We start from the raw sequence: 23,325 nt of genomic DNA on the forward strand, positions 1-23,325 counted from the left end.
ATTTATTCGCTGTTATTTCATTAAGATTTTGTATATATCTATTATATTTATTTTTTATACCTTTCCTGGTAAGATCCTATAGTTCTATAGTAATTATTATATATTTTTTTCTTTTCTTTATTAGTTTTTCATACAGTTGGCCATTTAGTAAATGTCTACATATTCACAATTACCCCTCTCAGCATCCTCAGCTGCCTCTTCCCTGCAACATTCGCAAATGATGGGTATGTAAATTACAATAACATGAGTTATTTACACAGTGGTAGTTTTTGCAAGCATTGTACTTAACATTGTTCTATATAATGTAACAATATAAAATAAGGATGATATTCATCTTGATTTAAAAATCTAAAATTTCAAAGTTTTACCAAAGATTATTTCATCTGATATATTTCTGCTTTAACACTATGGGCTCCATGTACTAAGAGGCGGGCGGACAGCTTCTTAACTCGCGAAGCTGTCCGCCCGCCTCCGCTACACACGGGCAGTGGATCTATTGATCCGCTTGCCCGTATGTATCATTACACACTCAGCGGAGTGTGTAATGCCCGCCCCTTCAGTCGCTCGACCAATCACGCGACTGAAGGGGCTGTCAATCACCGAGAGCGAGCGAGCTCTCTGTGATTTTGCTTCGCCACCTAAGAGGTGGCGTAGGGTGTAGGAAGCAGCGGTCTAATGACCGCTGCTTCTTACATTGCGGGAAGCAGGCTCACATATGCAAACCTGCCCCGCAAAGGCTCCGGAGCAGCTTTTGCTGCTTCGTACATGGAGCCCTATGAGTTTCAGAAAAAAATCTGACCAATTTAAATCTACTAAGGCTTGTAACTATATTAAACTCCCTCTATGTATTTTTGCTACTTATCTAAAAAACAACTACAAACACCCTTTGTCTTAAATATAATAAAATGTATAGGGCTAGATTATGACTGGAGCGCAAACGTTTGCACCCGAGCAATAATGGGTATATTGCGAGAGTTTGTGCTCATCATGCTTACAGCTCGTATTACGAGTTGAAAGTAAATGTGTTTGTGTGAGTGCAATAACGATTTCTCCAACATTGGTGTGTCCGGTCCACGGCGTCATCCATAACTTGTGGGAATATCTCTTCCCCAACAGGAAATGGCAAAGAGTACAGCAAAAGCTGTCCATATAGTCCCTCCTAGGCTCCACTCACCCCAGTCATTCTCTTTGCCGTTGCACAGGCAACATCTCCATGGAGATGGTTAAGAGTATGTGGTGTTTAGTTGTAGTTTTTTATTCTACTATCAAGAGTTTGTTATTTTAAAATAGTGCTGGTATGTACTATTTACTCTGAAACAGAAAAAGATGAAGAGTTCTGTTTGTGAGAGGAATATGATTTTAGCAGCAGTAACTAAAATCGTTTGCTGTTTCCACATAGGACTGTTGAGATGAAATAACTTCAGTTGGGGGAAACAGTTAGCAGACTTTTCTGCTTAAGCTATGACTAGCCATATTTCTAACAAGACTGTGTAATGCTGGAAGGCTGTCATTTCCCCTCATGGGGACCGGTAAGCCATTTTCTTAGTCTCAAACAGAATAAAGGGCTTAATATGGGCTATAAAACTGGTAGACACTTTTATGGGCATGATCGATTGCTTTATTTGGGCATTTTATTCAGATTGAGCTTGAATTTCACACTTATAAACTTTGGGGAACGTTTTTTAACGTCAGGCACTGGTTTAGACACCTTTTCAGTCAGGAAGGGCCTTCACTGTAGTAGGCTGAGCCTCATTTTCGCGCCATTACTGCGCAGTTACTTTTGAGAGCAGGACATGCAGCTGCATGTGTGTGGATCAGAAAGTAGTTGAAAAGGTTCCTAGAAGGCTTCATTTGGTATCGTATTCCCCCCTGGGTTTGGTAAAGTCGCAGCAAAGGCTGTAGCTGGGACTGTAGAGGGGTTAAAATTGTAACCGGCTCCGGTTTCTTCATTTTAAGGGTTAAAGCTCTGAAATTTTGGGTGCAATACTTTGAATGCTTTAAGACACTGTGGTGAAAATTTGGTAAAATTTGAACAATTCCTTCATTGTTTTTCACATATTCAGTAATAAAGTGTGCCCTGTTTAAAATTTAAAGAGACAGTAACGGTTTTAATTAAAACGTTGTTTTTTTTGTACTTTATTGACAAGTTTAAGCCTGTTTAACATGTCTGTACCTTCAGATAAGCTATGTTCTGTATGTATGGAAGCCAATGTGTCTCCCCCTTCCAAATTGTGTGATAATTGTGCCATAGCGTCCAAACAAAGTAAGGACAGTACTTCCACAGATAGTAAGGTTGCCCAAGATGATTCATCAGATGAAGAGAGTGAAGATAGTTCTGCTTCATCTCACTCTGTGTCTACATCAGTTTTGCCCACGCAGGAGACGCCTAGTACTTCTAGCGCGCCAATGCTTGTTACTATGCAACAATTGGCGACAGTAATGGATAAATCCATAGCTAATTTTTTATCCAAAATGCCTGCATTTCAGAGAAAGCGCGATTGCTCTGTTTTAAACACTGTAGAGCAGGAGGGCGCTGATGATAATTGTTCTGTCATACCCTCACACCACTCTGAAGGGGCCATGAGGGAGGTTTTGTGAGATGGGGAAATTTCAGATTCAGGTAGAATTTCTCAACAGGCAGAACCTGATGTTGTGACATTTAAATTTAAATTAGAGCACCTTCGCGCACTGCTTAAGGAGGTTTTATCTACTCTGGATGATTGTGACAACCTGGTCATTCCAGAAAAATTGTGTAAGATGGACAAGTTCCTAGAGGTTTCCGGTGCACCCCAACGCTTTTCCTATACCCAAGCGGGTGGCGGACATAGTGAATAAGGAGTGGGAGAAGCCCGGCATACCTTTTGTTCCCCCTCCTATATTTAAGAAATTATTTCCTATGGTCGACCCCAGAAAGGACTTATGGCAGACAGTCCCTAAGGTCGAGGGGGCAGTTTCTACACTAAACAAGCGCACTACTATTCCTATCAAGGATAATTGTGCTTTCAAAGATCCTATGGATAAAAAATTGGAGGGTTTGCTTAAAAAGATTTTTGTTCAGCAAGGTTACCTCCTACAACCCATTTTGTGCATTGTTCCTGTCACTACAGCAGCGTGGTTCTGGTTCGAGGAACTAGAAATGTCGCTCAATAGAGAGACTCCGTATGAGGAGGTTATGGACAGAATACACGCACTTAAGTTAGCTAATTCCTTTATTTTAGATGCCGCTTTGCAGTTAGCTAGATTAGCGGCGAAAAATTCTGGGTTTGCAATTGTGGCGCGCAGAGCGCTCTGGCTAAAGTCTTGGTCAGCGGATGTATCTTTCAAGACAAAATTGCTTAATATCCCCTTCAAGGGTAAAACCCTTTTTGGACCAGAGTTGAAAGAGATTATCTCAGACATCACTGGGGGTAAGGGCCATGCCCTCCCACAAGATAGGCCCTTCAAGGCCAAGAATAAGTCTAATTTTCGTTTCTTTCGCAATTTCAGGAACGGACCGACCTCCAACTCTGCAGCCTCTAGACAAGAGGGTAATGCTTCACAGACCAAACCAGCTTGGAAACCGATGCAAGGCTGGAACAAGGGTAAACAGGCCAAGAAGCCTGCTGCTGCTACCAAAACAGCATGAAGGAGCAGCCCCCGATCCGGGACCGGATCTAGTAGGGGGCAGACTCTCTCTCTTCGCTCAGGCTTGGGCAAGAGATGTTCAGGATCCCTGGGCACTAGAAATAGTTTCTCAGGGTTATCTTCTGGAATTCAAGGAACTACCCCCAAGGGGAAGGTTCCACATGTCTCACTTATCTTTAAACCAAATAAAGAGACAGGCATTCTTACATTGTGTAGAAGACCTGTTAAAAATGGGAGTGATACACCCAGTTCCAATTGTGGAACAAGGACTGGGTTTTTACTCAAATCTGTTTGTAGTTCCCAAAAAAGAGGGAACCTTCAGACCAATTCTAGATTTAAAGATTCTAAACAAATTTCTCAAAGTACCATCGTTCAAAATGGAAACTATCCGAACGATTTTACCCTCAATCCAGGAGGGTCAATTTATGACTACCGTGGATTTAAAGGATGCGTATCTACATATTCCTATCCACAAAGATCATCACCAGTTCCTAAGGTTCGCCTTTCTGGACAAACATTACCAGTTTGTGGCTCTCCCATTTGGGCTAGCCACGGCTCCAAGGATTTTCACAAAGGTACTCGGAGCCCTTCTAGCGGTTCTAAGACCAAGGGGCATTGCAGTGGCACCTTACTTGGACGACATTCTGATACAAGCGTCGTCTCTTTCAAGGACAAAGGCTCACACAGACATCATTCTGGCCTTTCTCAGATCTCACGGCTGGAAGGTGAACATAGAAAAAAGTTCCCTGTCTCCGTCGACAAGAGTCCCCTTCTTGGGGACAATAATAGATTCGTTAGAAATGAAGATTTTCCTGACAGATGTCAGAAAGTCAAAGCTTCTAAACGCTTGTCAAGTTCTTCACTCTGTTCCTCGACCTTCCATAGCTCAGTGCATGGAAGTAGTAGGATTGATGGTTGCAGCAATGGACATAGTTCCTTTTGCGCAAATTCATCTAAGACCATTACAACTGTGCATGCTCAAACAGTGGAATGGGGACTATACAGACTTGTCTCTAGTGATCCAAGTAGATCAGGAGACCAGAGACTCACTACGTTGGTGGCTAACCCAGGATCATCTGTCCCAGGGAATGAGCTTCCGCAGACCAGAGTGGGTCATCGTCACGACCGACGCCAGTCTAGTGGGCTGGGGCGCGGTCTGGGACTCCCTGAAGACTCAGGGTCTATGGTCTCTGGAAGAATCTCTTCTCCCGATAAACATTCTGGAACTGAGAGCAATATTCAATACTCTCAAGGCTTGGCCTCAGCTAGCAAAGGCCAGATTCATAAGATTCCAATCAGACAACATGACGACAGTTGCTTACATCAACCATCAGGGGGGAACAAGGAGTTCCCTAGCGATGAGAGAGGTGACCAAGATCATAAAATGGGCGGAGGATCACTCCTGCCATCTATCTGCGATCCACATCCCAGGAGTGGAAAACTGGGAGGTGGATTATCTGAGTCGTCAGACATTCCACCCGGGGGAGTGGGAACTCCACCCAGAGATATTTGCCCAGTTGACGCAATTATGGGGCATTCCAGACATGGATCTGATGGAGTCTCGTCAGAACTTCAAAGTTCCTTGCTACGGGTCCAGATCCAGGGATCCCAGGGCGACTCTAGTGGATGCATTAGTAGCGCCCTGGACCTTCAACCTAGCTTATGTTTTTCCACCGTTTCCTCTCATTCCCAGGCTGGTAGCTAGGATCAAACAGGAGAGGGCCTCGTGATTTTGATAGCTCCTGCGTGGCCACGCAGGACTTGGTATGCAGACCTGGTGAATATGTCATCGGTTCCACCATGGAAGCTACCTTTGAGACAAGATCTTCTGGTACAGGGTCCATTCGAACATCCAAATCTAGTCTCTCTCCAGCTGACGGCTTGGAAATTGAAGCTTGATTTTATCTAAGCGTGGGTTTTCGGATTCTGCGATAGATACTCTGGTACAAGCCAGAAAACCTGTAACTAGAAAGATTTACCATAAAATATGGAAAAGATATATCTGTTGGTGTGAATCCAAGGGATTCTCATGGAGTAAGATTAAAATTCCTAGGATCCTTTCCTTACTACAAGAGGGTTTGGATAAGGGATTATCAGCGAGTTCTCTAAAGGGACAGATTTCTGCTTTATCTGTCTTGTTACACAAACGACTGGCAGCTGTGCCAGATGTTCAAGCCTTTGTTCAGGCTTTGGTCAGGATCAAGCCTGTTTACAGGCCGTTGACTCCTCCCTGGAGTTTAAATTTAGTTCTTTCAGTTCTCCAAGGGGTTCCGTTTGAACCTTTACATTCCATAGATATTAAGTTGTTATCTTGGAAAGTTTTGTTTTTAGTTGCTATTTCTTCTGCTAGAAGAGTTTCTGAGTTATCTGCTCTGCAGTGTACTCCGCCCTATCTGGTGTTCCATTCAGATAAGGTCGTTTTGCGTACAAAACCTGATTTTCTTCCAAAGGTTGTTTCCAACAAGAATATTAACCAGGAAATAGTTGTACCTTCTTTGTGTCCGAATCCAGTTTCAAAGAAGGAACGTTTGTTACACAATTTAGATGTAGTCCGTGCTTTAAAGTTTTATCTAGAAGCAACAAAGGATTTCAGACAAACATCTTCTCTGTTTGTCATCTATTCTGGTAAAAGGAGAGGTCAAAAAGCTACTGCTACCTCTCTTTCCTTTTGGCTGAAGAGCATCATCCGATTGGCTTATGAGACTGCCGGACGGCAGCCTCCTGAAAGAGTCACAGCTCACTCTACTAGGGCTGTGGCTTCCACATGGGCCTTCAAGAACGAGGTTTCTGTTGATCAGATATGTAAGGCAGCAACTTGGTCTTCCCTGCACACTTTTGCCAAATTCTACAAATTTGATACTTTTGCTTCTTCGGAGGCTATTTTTGGGAGAAAGGTTTTGCAAGCCGTGGTGCCTTCTGTTTAGGTAACCTGATTGGCTCCCTCCCTTCATCCGTGTCCTAAAGCTTTGGTATTGGTTCCCACAAGTTATGGATGACGCCGTGGACCAGACACACCAATGTTGGAGAAAACAGAATTTATGCTTACCTGATAAATTACTTTCTCCAACGGTGTGTCCGGTCCACGGCCCGCCCTGGTTTTTTAATCAGGTTTGATAAATTTATTTATTTAACTACAGTCACCACGGCACCCTATAGTTTCTCCTGTTTTTTCTCCTGTCCGTCGGTCGAATGACTGGGGTGGGCGGAGCCTAGGAGGGACTATATGGACAGCTTTTTCTGTACTCTTTGCCATTTCCTGTTGGGGAAGAGATATTCCCACAAGTTATGGATGACGCCGTGGACCGGACACACCGTTGGAGAAAGTAATTTATCAGGTAAGCATAAATTCTGTTTTATGCTAGAATGAAGTGCTCTGCAACTTCAGAGCACTGGTTAACTGTTCACGAAACAAAAAAGTGGCACAAAACACATTAAAAATACATTACAAAGTACAGTTACACTCATAATAATAATACTATCTAATAAAAATTATTTTAAAAAAATATTGCACACAAAAGTTATAAAGGCTCAAAGATACTAGGTCTCAGATGTTAGAAGAAAAAGGCAGGCAAAGGGCTTTACCATATATATATATATATATATATATATACAGGTGGCCCTCGTTTTACAACGGTTCAATTTACACTGTTTCAGAATAACAACCTTTTTTTCCAGTCAGGTGACTGCTATTGAAAAGCTTTGAGAAGCAGTGCATTTATTAAAATAGCCAGTAGGTGGATCCGTCCGCTTGTGTTGCAGCAAAGCCAAGCATGCTGAAATTAATCAGTTTAACCAGACCTGAGCTATCGAGCAGATTTCAAAGGAACAATATCTTCCTGTCTATAAATCAGTCCAGATTGGAATGCATATAAAGAACTGTTTGCAGAAAAATGCAAGTGAAGTCTGTGTTGTGTGATTATTTTATTAGGTTTATAATGCTGTTTAGCAAAGGTTTTTGTTCATTTAACTTAGTTTAATTATATATTCTGTGTTGTGTGATTATTTTATTAGGTTTATAATGCTGTTTAGCATTTAAAGTCTTCATTTCAAAGCTTTAAAAATAAATGTATTAGGTGTTATGACAATTTTGAGAGGGGCCTGGAACCTATCTCCCCCACTTCCCATTGACTTACATTATAAACTGGGTTTCAATTTACAACGGTTTCGATTTACAACCATTCCTTCTGGAACCTAACCCCGGCGTAAACTGAGGGCTACCTGTATATATTGTACCAAAAAGCATCAGATATGTAGAAATATTTATTTATGAATAAATAGAACATTATCTGTTATGTGAAGAACATTCAAATGTGAAATATTCATATTTTCAAGTCGGATTACCTCAAATGAAAATATGCAATACATGGACGTGAACTCAATATCCTAACTTTGGATTTTTCTATCGCAATTAATGCTAGAGCGGGAGCGTTAATTTGCTCTCCACTCGAAATCTGGCCCATAATGTTTCGCTATTTATTGTTCCTGATTTTATGAAAATTGTGGTATTTCCACTACCTTCAGAGAAGAGAGGTAGGAACATATCCTGCAGGACCTAGAACTCTGAATCTTCAACAGCTTAAAGGGACATAACACCCAAAAAATTTATTTCATGACTCAGATAGAACATGCGATTTTAAACAACTTTCAACAACACAATTTACTTCTATTATCAATTTTGCTTCATTTTTGTAATATACTGTATTGAAGGAGCAGCAATGCACTACTGGGAATAAGCTGTTCGCCTTGGTAAGCCAATAAGAAGAGGTATTTATGTGCAGACACCAATCAGCAGCTAGCTCCCAGCCCCTGTGCTTTCTTAGGTATAATTTTCAACACCAAGAGAACAAAGGAAATTGGATAATATAAGTAAATTGTTAAATTGCTTAAGATTGTATGCTGTATTTGAATCATGAAATAACATTTTTGGGTTTCCTGTCCCTTTAAGTAGTCCAGATGGTTATTTATTTATGTCTTTATATATGTATTTAATAGACTATTTAAAAGAAGATCATAAACATACTCAATGGGCTTATTGAGTGGCATCTCCTGATAAATATGCAGTATGCTATATGTTGCATATATACTGTATATATAAAAATAACCAGTTACACTTACTTTAGCTTTGCTTCTAAAGAAAAACCAACTGCATTAAACACAAATCAGAAGATTTTGAAAGCAGACAATTTTAAGCATACTATAATAACATGACACTAACATTTTACTTAGAGTCAATTCATGAACATTTGTTTCACCTGGCTGTCTAATTGAATTTAAAAAAAGAAAAGTCAGAAGTCTCAAACTTACACACATTCTCAGAAAGTCAACTTGTATTAAAATGAAACTTTTTTTTTTATCTTTTAACAAATACCTTTAGCAGCAACTTTAAACAGTCTGGAGTCAGTTGCATTAAATTCAGACAGAGCAAAATAGGTTATACAACATTTTAGTTTGGTTTTAAAGGGAAATGATACTCAAAGTTTTCTCTATTGTGAAAGTGTTTCAAAATGTATTATACTGCTTTTTTTTTTTTTTTTTAAAAATGGATGCTCCTGTACTGAATCTGTGGGAGTTGTACAATTCTGTGATTCAGTAGTACACAATCATGCACTTCCTGTTTCCATGCAAAAACTTTTTACCATGTTTAATTGCTCTGTCATATACATAATAGAATTTTTTTTAATACCATGGGGTAGATTTATCAAGCAGCGGATTCTGCTTTCTACACCCGAGGTTTCAGGTCTGCCTGAAACCTAAGTTAAGAAGCAGCGCCTTAACTTGTCTGCCACCTTTTAGGGGGCGAAATGCAATAATCCTGATCTGATGTGATGATTGACACCCCCTGCCTGAGGCCAATTGGCCACAAATGTGCAGGGGGCGGCAGTGCACAAGCATTTCACTAGCGTATGTTGTCGGCATTTAACAATGTCGGGTGGACATGATTCGCTACAGAGAATAATGTCCGCTCGACATATGATAAATCTACCCCCATGTATCTCTAACTTATCAGCCAACTCATTTAAAAAACACATTAACCCTTTTTGGTGCAGTTATTTTTCAGTAGCGATACTTCACCCACCACTTATTCTAAGGAGCCAATCCAGACTTGTTACTAGAATAGCCGCGGTCATTATGCATGCAAAATGAATTTTTTTGCAGTTCATTATCTGATAAGATGTGTCCAGATCAATTATAGATATATAGCAGAGTTAGCCTTGAGAAGTCTGCCGTGTACATTTCCAGTTGCAAGAGTTAAATTACATGAATATGTGGCAAAATAAACAAAGTATAGTGCAAAGTTGTTTTACTGTTCCTTTAAAGCTGACTGTATTATATGCGACTTGCTATACTTCTAATAGCAGTTTGGATATTTTAACTACCAACTTAGGATATGTCAGTCAATTTAAAAGGATGGCTTGAGAACCAATCTGGATTTACAGAATGTGCCCTATAGCTTATTCTACAAAGCTATATTTGTGCGTAAAATTGATTTATGTTTAATTTTATTTCTACAGATCCGAGTACCCTAAGAAATTTTACTGGTGGTTTTTTGAAACAGTGCCAGGTAAGAGTAAATAGCATATACTAATGATTTAAGAAGCATTTTACTCCTGGATTTACCATTTACAAAATAAAAGTCTTAGCATAGACTTTTTATTGTCACAAAGCTTGTAGAGGCTTGTCCTTCAAAAACAGAGAATAGAGGGCGTTGCCCTCTACCAGTCTGAGACCATTAACCCCTCCGCTACCGGAAATTTCAGAGAAGAACTTGCCCAAAATACTGAATCATTTTTAGCACTTTTGCTATCACTCCATTTAAACAGAAATAGAGCCTTGTTTTTTTTATTTACCTGTCAAAACTATATATTATTTATAAGAAGACAACCCTAGGTATTAATCTAGACCCATTTTGGAATCTTTCATGCCCCCATTTCACTGCCAAATGCGATCAAATAAAAAAAAAAAAGTTAACTTTTTCACAAACTGGGTTTCTCAATGAAATTATTTACATACTGCTTGTGCAATCATGACACAAATTGTTGTAAAAGTTTCTCTGGGATCCCCTTTGTTCAGAAATAGCATGCTTTGTCATTGCTTTTTGGTAATTAGAATGTCACTAATTGCAGCTGTGCACCACACTTCTATTATTACCGACATTGAAGGGATTAGTCAGGTAGCTTGTAAGGTTAATTTTAGCCATAGTGTAGAGATTACCCTCCCACCCCTTGATCCCTAATCAACTGCTCTCTTCCCTCCCTCAACCCCCCCCCACACACACACACACACACAATGGTCACCACCATCTTAGGTACTGTCAGATAGTCTGCCAGAATGCAGTTTAGTTTTTATTATTATTATTATTATTTTATTTTATTTTTTCTGCAGAGTAGTGATCCTCCTCAACCCCCACACCTTTCTGATTCCTCCAAATAGCTCTCTAACCCTCCCCTTTCCACTAATGGTGGCCATCTTTGTTCTGGCAGATATCTGTCAGTACCTATAGATACATATATATATATATATATATATATATATATATATATATATATATATATATATATATATATATATATATTTTTTTTTAGTGTTTCTGTAGTGTAGTGGTCCCCCCACCTCCCCCTTCAGAGATCATAGCTAGGGCCCCTCACCACAACTTTTCTGTAGTGTAGCTCCCCATCCCTCCCTCTCCCTTCATTTTTCCCCCCTCCATCCTACCCCCCACCCCCGCCGCTGGGTCACCTCCTGCAGCTCGGACATACATATATGTTATGTGGCACAATAAACTTTGCACCACATGACATATATATATATATGTCTAATTGGGTAAAGGGGTTAATACCACATTATCAGTTACAAAATACATTTGCATTTCTTGTTTGTTTAAAAAAAAAAAAAAAAACATTTGTTGGCTGCTCTTTCAGAAAATATTTTTTTGAAGTCTTTTTAATAAGAATAATAATGCAAGAACTTGTTCTATGTAACATGTTCTATATGGTTTATTTACTTTTATAGCACTTTGTACTCTTTTATATTGTTCAGTTCAAGGCCCTCAAGATTTTGAGGACCCTGAACGAGTTTTGTCTTTTTTTCAGCAATCTTTAAGAAATGTTACATAAACATGTTTATATATATATATATATATATATATATATATATATATATACTGTATATACAAGCAAGAGAAAAGAAAACATACATATCATCAAAGCTAAATAAATAAAACAATGTCAGATTGGTATGGATTTAAAGGAATCTCACATTAAAAGCCCAAACTCATTAAAGGGACATGAAACCATTTTTTTTTTCTTTCATGATTGAGGTAGAGCATACCATTTTAAACAACTTTCCAATTTACTTCTTCTAACAAATGTGCTTCATTCTCTTGCTATCCTTTGTTGAAGTAGCAACAATGCACTACAGGTTGATAGCTGAACACATTGGATAAGTCAATGACAAGATTAATTTATGCAGCAGCCAGCCCCCAGTAGTGCATTGCTGCTCCTAAACCTACTTAGGTATGGTTTCAACAAACAATAGCAAGACAACAAAGTAAATTAGATAACCAAAGTAAATTGCAAAGTTGTTTAAAATTGTATACTTTATCTGAATAATTAGACACAATTTGGGTTCAATGTCCCTTTAAGGTAGAACATATGTTAAGGCAGTATAAAGGTCACTGATATGAAGAGTGTTCACAACAGACAACTAGTAGTCAAACCCAAAAACACAAACAGATGCAGACTCTGCACTTCGTAAGTAAACCACTGATTGCAAGCAAATGATGTACAATAGCTGATACTGAGTAGATATCATGTAGCTGGTAACAGGTGCTCTGAAAACCGTAAACAGTGTAGCATGTAGTCAGTGGTAGTAATCACTTGTAACAAACTGAGGGTAGAATCATATGGCGTGTGGGTGTGGTGATAAGTAAGATACAGGTAAACACAAATTTCAGCGTGTAAACTGAAACTAAGGTGAAGCCGGTTAATCTCACCACTCTTGCCGCTGTGTGATCTTTTGCTCAGGCCGCCCCATGAAAGGTAAGGATCCACTCCTCCGGTATCCAAACGAAAGAACTCTGATAAACCATGAAAGTTACCTTGTATTGGGACAAATTGCAGCCGCAGGGTATGTGCAGGTAAAAAATGATGTCTTTATTGTAAGATCAAAAACAGGGTGTCAAACAAACTCAGGGGTACATTGAAACAATGGCAAACGTCCACAAGAGTACATGAGGGACACAACAACTGTATGGTTCCAAGCAGTCCCTGTGCACTCATACAAGGTACTGTAGGTGTAGATGATGAACAGTAAGTTCATTGTGAGAAAAAGGGTTTAAAGCATATGTTTGCTTATCTAATCTATTCAAGATTAAACCCTTTTTCACGAGTTTGTGCTGTTGTGAAATAAATATAGTTTGCTATATTGTATACACAAGTACTGACACTCTTTTCAGCTAATATCTTGTTTTTAATTCTGAGGTAAAAAAAAAAAAAAAACGAGCATTAAAAGCAAAGAAATAGGTAAAGTACTTGGTTCAGTATTGGAATGTTCTTTAAGCATAGTAGACAGGTGCCTGGGGTAACTTCAATCAAAGGGTCACCCACCTATCATTGGCATGAAATACACCATCTCCCCTTTTTGCATTTAATATACTTTAATTTGACAGTCTAATATTGTCATGATTGACTCATTTGCTGCTGCTTCTAGTGGATTTATAGTCTCTGTAGATAAATACTATTTTAATGAGTGCACATATTGCAATGCTTATGGGAACAAGGAAACTAAAATGCACATGTAAAAAACATAAATTGTTTTCTGCCAAGATCACATATTTTGGTAGCTAACCCCATGTAAATCCATGTAATTGCTTCCTTTGCTATTGTTACTGTGCAGAATCTGCATAATTATGTTTGGTAAATTCTTGCAGGGATGACTGGAGTTCTGTTATTAGCAATTATGGCTCTGATGTATGTTTTTTCAACGTTTCATTTCCGGCGTGTTAGTTTCCGTGGGTTTTGGCTGGTACACCAACTGTATGTTCTTTTCTACATTTTGGTGAGTAAACAATTACTGGGACATGTCAATAATTAAAACAACATTTTACATGCTATATATTGCACTTAGTACTTATACACCAACTATAAAACTAATAAATGCATAATATAAAATAATAAAATAGAAGACTATGCACTGAGGTACAACATTAGCTATGAGAATGGATTATTATAATTACCTCAGGAAATAGTGATTTTAAAATGCTTTACAGTTTTGGTGAGATAAACAGGGGTATAGAAACAAGGGCAACCATAAGATAACTGAGAGGTCGGGAGCATTTTCAAGGCTGAAGAGGGATTTTAAATGACTAATTCATAAACTAGTTCACTTTCTATATTTGGAGATGCAGATGGGAAATTAAATTGTGAAGTAAAAAGCAGATGTAGACTCTTTCAGTGAACTTTAAACATAAAAATATATAAAGCAGTACAATATATTATTGCCTACAAAGACTAAGGGGTCAATTTATCAAGCTCCATAACTTGTTTGCCTGCTCTAAAGCGGCGGACAGAAATCAACCCAATCGAATATGATTGGGTTGATTGACATCCCTGCTAGCGGGCGATTGGCCGCGAATCTGCAGGGGGCGGCATTGCACCAGCAGTTCACAAGAACTGCTGGAGCAATGATAAATGCTGACAGCATATGCTGTCAGCATTTATCGATGTGCAGCTGACATGATACGCTATATCGTATCATGTCCGCTCGCACATTAATAAATATACCCCTAAGAGTATTCACTGTTGTCAAATAATTCATTAATTAATTAATGAATGAATTAAAAAATCTGTCTGTCTGTCTACGTAGAGTCCTTCATATATTTCATCTTTCTTTGGTATTCATTTAAAGCTCTCTGCTAAGGGGAGATGATCTATGAAGTCTCATCAGTACAGCGAGGTCCCTCAGATAATGTAGAAACACAAATTTTACTTTGAGAAATGTTTATCTTACTATGCAGAGTTCTATAAATGAAGGGGAGACTTCTATATTACAAAGATTTTGTGTGATTTCTGTCCATGGTGGTGAGTTTATAATCATCTGCCCTTTATCTGTATATGGATATTAGAGTCCCTCAACTCAAACCAATAAGAGAGATGTGTTTTTTTATAATAAAAAGTCTCCTGATTTCTATTCCCAATGCATCTTGTGTCTACATTTTGCTTTGTTTTCTCTGAATTTAAGACCCTCGTTGTGTTTTACAGACAATCATGCATGGTAGTTTTGCTCTGATCCAATTCCCAAAGTTTCACATATTTTTCATTCCACCGGCAATTATCTTTGTTATTGACAAACTGATTAGCTTGAGCAGAAAGAAAATTGAAATCAATGTTGTGCAAGGGGAGCAACTTCCTTCAGGTATGAAAAATAAATGATTTGCATTCTATTTTGTATACAAATGCTATACCTTATTTTATTATTACTATTGTGTGTGTTTTTTAATTATCTGATTTTTTTTTAAACAGGCTATTAAACTAACTGAATAATTATTTAAACACACATGGGGAAGTTAATACAAAAGCAGAAATTTATGTTTTATAATCTTCTTTTGCTGCAGTTCTCATCTCTAGTTTGCAAAGCTTCTCTGTCTTATTGCCTAGGCTTTACAATAGACAGCAGCTAGATAACAAAAGAAGCACAAAAATACTATCACCATTTTGCGTCGCTCAAGCACAATCAAAAGTGTTTCTATTTTTGTGCTCATATTCAGTTCAATGTCATTTTTGTATTATGCAATAGTCTATTGCACGCTAACATCTGCATGTCGAATAGCGCAGGTGCGCAAATTCCCTCACCTAATAGAATTCTTTGGGGGGGGCTTAGTAAAATTTATGTTGGATCGCACGTGAGCAGGGGCTGTTAATCTCCCCAGATGGAAAGTCCAGGGGATTGGGATCCGCCACATAACATTTGGTGTATTGGGATAAGAAGCAGTGGTCGTGCGAGCCCTTAAGCTGATGGGGTTCCAAAGCTTCCTAAATGGAGCCTATATTTTTAAAACATGAGATTCCAATAAAACAGGATATTTTAATATTGAATTTCCTTTTTTTAATCAATAAAATCAACTGCAGAAGAAAGACTAAGGGGAATATTTATCAAAGGTCTGGTGGACCTGATCCCATAGTGCGGATCAGGTCCGCCAGACCTCGCTGAATGCAGAGAGCAATAAGCTCTCCGTATTTAGCATTGCATAAGCAGCTCTTGTGAGCTGCTGGTGCAACTCCACCCCCTGCAGATTCGCGGCTAATCGGCCGCCATCAGGGAGGTGTCAATCAATCCGACCATTCTCGATCGGGTTGTTTTTCGGAAATGTGTGTCTGCCTGCTCAGAGCAGGCGGACAGGGTTATGGAGCAGCAGTCTTTCGAAACACGGACCCTCATGCTCCATCCGGAGCTTGATAAATGGGCCCCTAAAAATGAGTATACATAATACTTGTTATGTTATTGGTTTATTAATGGTAACGTATGCAAACAATTTCTACAAGTAACTAATATGATCTGGATATCCTGCCTATTCCATTACGGTGAGACTGAAATGACAATACATTAGTATAGATTAGGGTAAGAGACTGGTTAGGGAGTAAGAAAAGAGTTAATGGTGGGGCCACAATGTTTGAAAATATTGTTGAAATGCACATTGCTAATTTAACAGCATTATCAATACATTAAATATATTGCTTTATAATATTAAAATAATAATAATAATTTATTTTATACTACAAGTAGCCTTTACAATACACTATCGTCAGCATGATTCTATCAATTCACTGCAAATATTTATTATTATATAATTGTTAAATATTTAAATATTCTTCCCTTTTGTATCAGGTGTTGTCCATCTTAAATTCCAGAGACCATCAACATTTGATTATAAATCTGGACAGTGGGTGAGAATTGCTTGTCTGGCACTTGGCACAGATGAGTACCATCCTTTTACATTAACTTCTGCCCCCCATGAAGAGACGTTAAGTTTACATATTAGAGCTGTTGGCCCATGGACAACTCGTTTGAGGGAGCTTTATTCCACTCAAAATATGGCAGAGATGATACAAGCTAAGGTAATTTTTATTGTTTTGTTTTGCTCTATGGCTGCAAGAGAATGTTTGAAATGATAATTTGTGAAAAATAGCTTTTTACAGAATTTAGATTCTAGATTGATTATTCTACCGTTAAATAAGTTTAGTTTCAACAAGAAAATGTTATATGCCCTACCTTTTATTTTCTTTGCTGATATACTTAGCTAATTGAGATGCATATACTGCTCAATTAAAACAAAACATGCATGTGAATAAACGTGTGGAACTTAGCCAGCTGAAATTCAAAATAATGCATAGAGCAGAGATATGCGTACCTGTAGGCCATCCTCAACTGTTCCACAAGGATAGAAAACAATTTGGGCTTGCTGTTTTGTAGCCATACTGCCAGAGCTCTTCCCCTGGAGTATAGTTTAATTGGACACATACATATGGCTCTATGGGATAAATCATAGAGATTGAGTGTGTGTATATATATATATATGCACCATGACAGTGGAAGGGTTAACTGTATACAGTGGTATCTCTATGTCCTGGCATTTACATATACAGAGGGTATTATCATGTCCTCACCATAGAGGGTTAATGTATGGCCCCAGAACCTGGCAGTGAAGAAGTTGATGATTTATAAAGTGTAGAAACACAATCCACAGCACCTATATTTAAAAAAAAAAAAAAAAAAAAAAAAAAAAGATATATTGAGGCATTTATACACCAAGACAAACAAAGCAGCATTTCAGGCTTCAGGCGAACAAGAGGGAGGGGTTTCCCAGTCAGTGCTACTTCTGTTAACACTGGTGAGTTGGCTGTGCCTTCCACTGTCAACACTGCCAATCCCACCATGCTGTCAACAGTTACACCTGATATTGATGTGGTCCAGCATTACACAACAATATGGGTACATAGAGGTCCTCTACTTTTGCTTTCATTTACTTTGTAGCAAACAAAAGTATGGTTTGTTCTGCACATATCCCCACGGTGCAACTCAACTGGTAGAACTTTTGATTGTAGATGTCCCTCTATGATTCTTACATTTGGCAATCTGATGCTTGAAATATGTTTCAGCTCTTTTTAGCAGCATTTCATTTATTTTTATGACCTTAAAATTTCTTTCACACAGTATTTGAATGATTAATTTTATGAACAGAAAATGTATTTTATATGAATTGAAACATGATTCATATAAAACGTATTAGCTGAATTTTGCTTCTGTGGTATGAAAAAGTAGATGACACTATATTCAAAGTATAAAACTTAAGCCCTAATTGACATTATCAATTCATTGTAAAAGCTACTGCACCAATCTAAATTACTTTGTAATGATTATGTACATGTATTAAAACTACTGTGTCCTCTGTTCATAGCTGTACCTGGATGGACCTTTTGGAGAGGGGCATCAGGAATGGAATCATTTTGAAGTTTCTGTTTTAGTTGGTGGAGGAATTGGTGTCACCCCATTCGCTTCAATTCTCAAAGATTTAGTATTCAAATCATCTGTCAATTTAAGGATCCGTTGCAAGAAAGTAAGATTTATTTGTTTACCACACAGAATTACACCTTTACAGACAAAAAAATATCTAATATTGGTTTAATTTCTGTGAAAGTAATATTATGCAAAGCTTTAAAATCCAAAAATATTATTAAATCAATCTTAATTTTTTGCTTCAACGAGTTAAAGACATAATTAAAGTAATGCCCATGACCCATAGATCATGTTGGTCCAGAGCAGAAACTGCCACTGATCCAATCAGCAGTTAGCACTGATGATTGCATCAGCTGACGTCTCTGCTCAGGACCAACAGTGCTATGTGTTTAACCCCTTTGTGTGTGTGTGCAGGGAACTTGCCTAGATATGCAAAAATGTGTATTGATTTTATATATATATATATATATATATATATATATATAGTTCCATTACTGACTGAATGCTTTATCCTTTATAACTATGACATAATGATTATCATGACTTATCCAAGATGGCCACCAAGTTGATGTCATGCAGAGAAATCATACTAAATATTTGAGGGGTATTTTTGAGCATTATATTGGAATTTTAAGCGCCACATCTAGAACTGTGCATAGCTAGACAAACAGCTCTTAAAGTGATGGTAAACTTTAAATAATCAATTGCCATAAATGTAATCTTTGCCATTAAAAAAGTATGTGTGTACCTTTTTTTTTTAATCCACCTGTGAAAGAGTTAAATTAGTGCATATAGTAATGCTTCTCTTACAATGTTATGCCGGCCCACATGGATGAACAGTTTTATTTTTATGACAATTCCAGTGAATATCCAATCAACATGTGTGTCAGTCCAGCCCCTTTAAAGCCCATTAGAAAGCCTATGCAGAGAGTGGATGTGACTGCTCTATACATCACAACCCAGCCAAAAGAGGAAATGAAGGGGGGCGGAGGAACAGACAATACCAATTAGGATTATAAACCTTTTATTATAAAATATATATACACTTTAAAAAAAAATAATTATGTGGTTTTACTTGCAAACTAATATATGTTTTATTGCAACATTCTTATAGTCTAAAATGTACCATCACTTTTAACATTCCTGCTTTTTCAAATAAAGATATCAAGAGAACAAAGAAAATTTGATAATAGGAGTAAATTAGAAAGATGCTTAAAATTGATCTATCTAAATCATGACAGAAAAATGTTGGGTTTACTATCCCTTTAAGCTAAATTTTTGCCTTTCTACAATTCTTTGAGGGACCTCACAGTAATGTCAAGACGTCATGAATAATCTCGCCAGACCAGGTTTAGATCATTTGACTCTAAAGGGTATATTTATCAAAGTGCGAGCGGACATGATACAATGTAGCGTATCATCTCCGCTGCACATCGATAAATGCGGCAAGCATACGCTGTTGGCATTTATCATTGCACAAGCAGTTCACCAGAATTGTGCAATACCGCCCCCTGAAGATTTGCGGCCAATCCGCCACTAGCAGGGGGTGTCAATCAACCCGATTGTATTCGATCGGGTTGATTTCTGTCCGCGGCCTCAAAGCAGGCGGACTGGCGAGCCTTCAAGTCATTCAGAGCTTGATAATTCGGCCGCTAAGTATTAACACATTACTTGCAATGATTTTCAATACACAATGTACTTGTTAAATGCTGATGGATATTTGCCTTCAACATATGATGATGATCTTTAAATATACTGAAACCCATGATTAAGAGGAAGCATGCAATTTTAAACAACTTTCCAATTTACTTCTACCATCTAATTTGTTCCATTCTCTTGGCATCCTTTGTTGAAAATAATACCTTGGTAGACTCAAGAGCTGCTGATTAGTGGCTGCACATATATTACTCATGTGATTGGCTCACCCATGTGCAGTACTGTTTTTTCAACAAAGGATATCAAGAAAAAAAAGCAAATTAGATAATAGAAGTAAATTGGAAGGTTGTTTAAAATTGTGTGCTCTATCTGAATATCAAAAGAACATTTTTGGGTTTCATGTCCCATTTAATAAAACAATAATAATAAAGAAAAAATAAAGTATTCTACATATTATCTAACTACAAAATATTCTTCACAGATTTACTTCATCTGGGTTACACGCACTCAGCGCCAGTTTGAGTGGTTGACGGATATTATCCGGGAAGTGGAAAACAATGACAGAAGAGAACTTGTGTCAGTTCACATCTACATAACCCAGCTTGCAGAAAAATTTGATTTCCGTACAACCATGCTGGTAAAATACAATTTAGGTTTAGCTATGTTACTATACTAATGTTTTTGGTAATTATAAAACTGTCGTACTTTCAGTTTAACCTGACTTTTGTAACATTTTAGCAATGTTTAGCGATTTTCTTATGATGTCACTATGAAGATGAAAAGTTCTATTGATTTTCCTTGTAGGAAATACCTTTTACTTTCACAAGATGATTCATCAAATTCACAAGTCTCTCAGATAATTATGTTAATTTTATATAACAGCACATAAATCATTTCAAGGGAATAAAAAAATAATATGTATATTAGTCAAAGAGGGAAGGAACAGGCAGGCAAACCCAAATACGGTTTCTTCACTTTTTCACATTATTTTCATAGGCAGCAGTACAGAGAGAGAGAGCAACATTTCGGGGCCCCTTACAGACTCAATGACACTTTACTGACTGTTACAGACGAGGAACAGGACTTGGGAATTATTATTTCAGATGATTTAAAACTTAGTAAACAATGTAGTAATGCAGCGAGTAAGGCTAGCAGAATGCTTGGATGTATTGGTAGAGGTATTTGCAGCAGAAATAGTAAGGTTCTTATGCCACTTTATAGATCATTAGTTAGGCCTCATCTTGAGTATTGTGTGCAGTTCTGGAGACCATATCTTCAGAAGGATATTAACAAACTTGAATCTGTGCAAAGGAGGGCTACCAAAATGGTACATGGTCTAAAAAATAAAACTTACCAGGATAGGCTCAATGACCTAAATATGTATAGCTTAGAGGAGAGAAGGGAAAGAGGTGATATGATAGCAACTTTCAAGTACATTAAAGGGTTTAGTAAAACTGAGGCTGTGGGTATTTTACATAAAATGGAAAATTCAAGAACAAGGGGTCATGAGCTCAAGCTAAAGGGTAGTAGATTCAGGAGTAATTTGAGGAAGCACTTCTTTACAGAAAGAGTGATTGATTTATGGAATAAACTTCCTCAAGAGGTAGTAGCAACAAACACTGTGGGGGACTTTAAAAATGCATGGGACAAGCATAGGGCTATCCTACGAACTAGATAAGTTTATACTGTTAGGTAAGGTTGGGCAGACTTGCTGGGCCTATGGCTCTTATCTGCCGTCAATATCTATGTTTCTATGTTTCTATGTTTCTATGTTTCCTCAGGCTCAAACGTATATTAGTCATCACACATTACTTATAAGTAAGCTTTTATAGGCATCTGTCAGGGTTAATATATGGAAAGCCGTATTACAGCAGAGTCTACTAAGTAATTAATAAGAACATAATTGTTAATGATATTACTAAACAAAATGAGATGTTACAATTATAATAGATCAATAAACCTCTACATTTGTTGTTTTTTGTTCCAGTACATCTGTGAACGTCATTTTCAGAAAATCAAAGACAAGAGCCTGTTAACTGGTTTGCGCTCCATAACACATTTTGGGAGACCGCCTTTCGTTGACTTCTTCAATTCTCTACAGGATGTTCATCCAGAGGTTAGCAACAAATTCCTTTTATTACCATTATTATTAACATTTTTACAATTGTCCACTTCTATTATTAATTAATATTTAAATTGTTATAACATTGTTTAATATGATACAGTGAGTGATAAAATAATACAAATTCATTTTTATAACAATTTGAAACTTATTAGTATCCTCCTGTGACATTGTTTGTCATGTATATTAAACCCTGTGTGCATCTTATTATGTAGAATCATGAATATAGCAGCTAACCTCCTTAGGTTCCCATATAAAAAAACAATAATGTTTTATGCTTAAGTACTATACAGTCTTCAAAACCATATTAAAAACCCCATAAATTATGAAAACAATAAGGCTATATTATACAAATAATGCATTTTAAAGAAAACCAAATAAATTCCAGAAACCCCTATACCCCACTAATAGATTAACCCAATACATACCCTCTACCTATTATGATAAAAAATAGGAGGTTCTCAAAAAGTAATGATTCAAAATAGCAGATAGCAGAATATATGACAAACACAAAATTGCTATTAACTTGATTTGCATGTGCTATTAATATCAGATCAATTTCTCTATTTAAAAAATGTTTAAATTTAAAATCAGGTAGCCACAACCTGAAAATTTACATCTACATATTTTATCTGTTACAATGTGGGTAAAATCTCAAATTCAATGAGCTATCATACAACCATAAAATCAGATAATTTTTAGCATTTATATTAATGCCTCAAATCATTATTATTATTATAGGGCTAGGCCATCACTCATACTCAGTAACAAATTATGTATATTTTTTAAATCAATCACTTTGCTTTATTTTGTATTAGATTTAGGTAATAAAAAAATAAAACATACATGGTTTGATCACGTCTTTCTAATTTTATTTTGCAAAATAGGTAATGCAAAGTCTGTTACAGACCATTACATTGATATTTTTTTCTAATTTCTTAAGGTCAAGAAATTTGGTGTGTTCAGCTGTGGTCCTCCTGGAATGACAAAAAATGTAGAAAATGCTTGTCAACAAGTGAATAAAAGGGATGAGGGCTATTTTGTGCATCACTATGAAAATTTTTAGTGATTTTCACAGAACATGTCCACAGGTGGTCCAGTGTAAGGATGCCAGTCGCTAAAATGTCTTTAATTGACCTCATTATCTAGAAGACAACATAAGGATTTTTTCAACATAGTAATATAGTCTGTTTACATTTATCAACAAATGTTATGAATAATAATTGTATTTTAAGAGTGTAAAATCAGACATAAGTAAAGATAAATTAAATGAATAAGTTATTTCTATGGTATTCATTATGTACCAGTAATACATTTCTGCATATTATTATTGGCTGGGTATACAGATATGGCTAGCGAAACATGTTCCATAATATTTAACATGATACCTACATTTCTTATTGTACACCTGT

At 37.2% G+C, this 23,325-nt stretch overlaps 1 protein-coding gene across 1 annotated transcript in view; it reads left to right on the forward strand.

Annotated features, from left to right (window-relative positions):
- The window catches only part of LOC128664529 (dual oxidase 2-like), a 95,189-nt gene extending 72,210 nt beyond the window's left edge, over positions 1–22,979 (forward strand). Inside the window, exons 27-35 of the mRNA XM_053719349.1 lie at positions 125–224; positions 10,137–10,186; positions 13,553–13,680; positions 14,883–15,036; positions 16,507–16,736; positions 18,077–18,235; positions 20,273–20,428; positions 21,779–21,907; positions 22,857–22,979. Coding sequence (XP_053575324.1) covers positions 125–224; positions 10,137–10,186; positions 13,553–13,680; positions 14,883–15,036; positions 16,507–16,736; positions 18,077–18,235; positions 20,273–20,428; positions 21,779–21,907; positions 22,857–22,979 — 1,229 coding nt within the window. The remainder of the gene's footprint in view (positions 1–124; positions 225–10,136; positions 10,187–13,552; positions 13,681–14,882; positions 15,037–16,506; positions 16,737–18,076; positions 18,236–20,272; positions 20,429–21,778; positions 21,908–22,856) is intronic.
- The last annotated feature ends 346 nt before the right edge of the window (positions 22,980–23,325 follow it).

The sequence above is a fragment of the Bombina bombina genome, chromosome 6 (assembly GCF_027579735.1).
Source record: "Bombina bombina isolate aBomBom1 chromosome 6, aBomBom1.pri, whole genome shotgun sequence".
In the NCBI taxonomy this organism is placed as follows: Eukaryota; Metazoa; Chordata; class Amphibia; order Anura; family Bombinatoridae; genus Bombina; species Bombina bombina.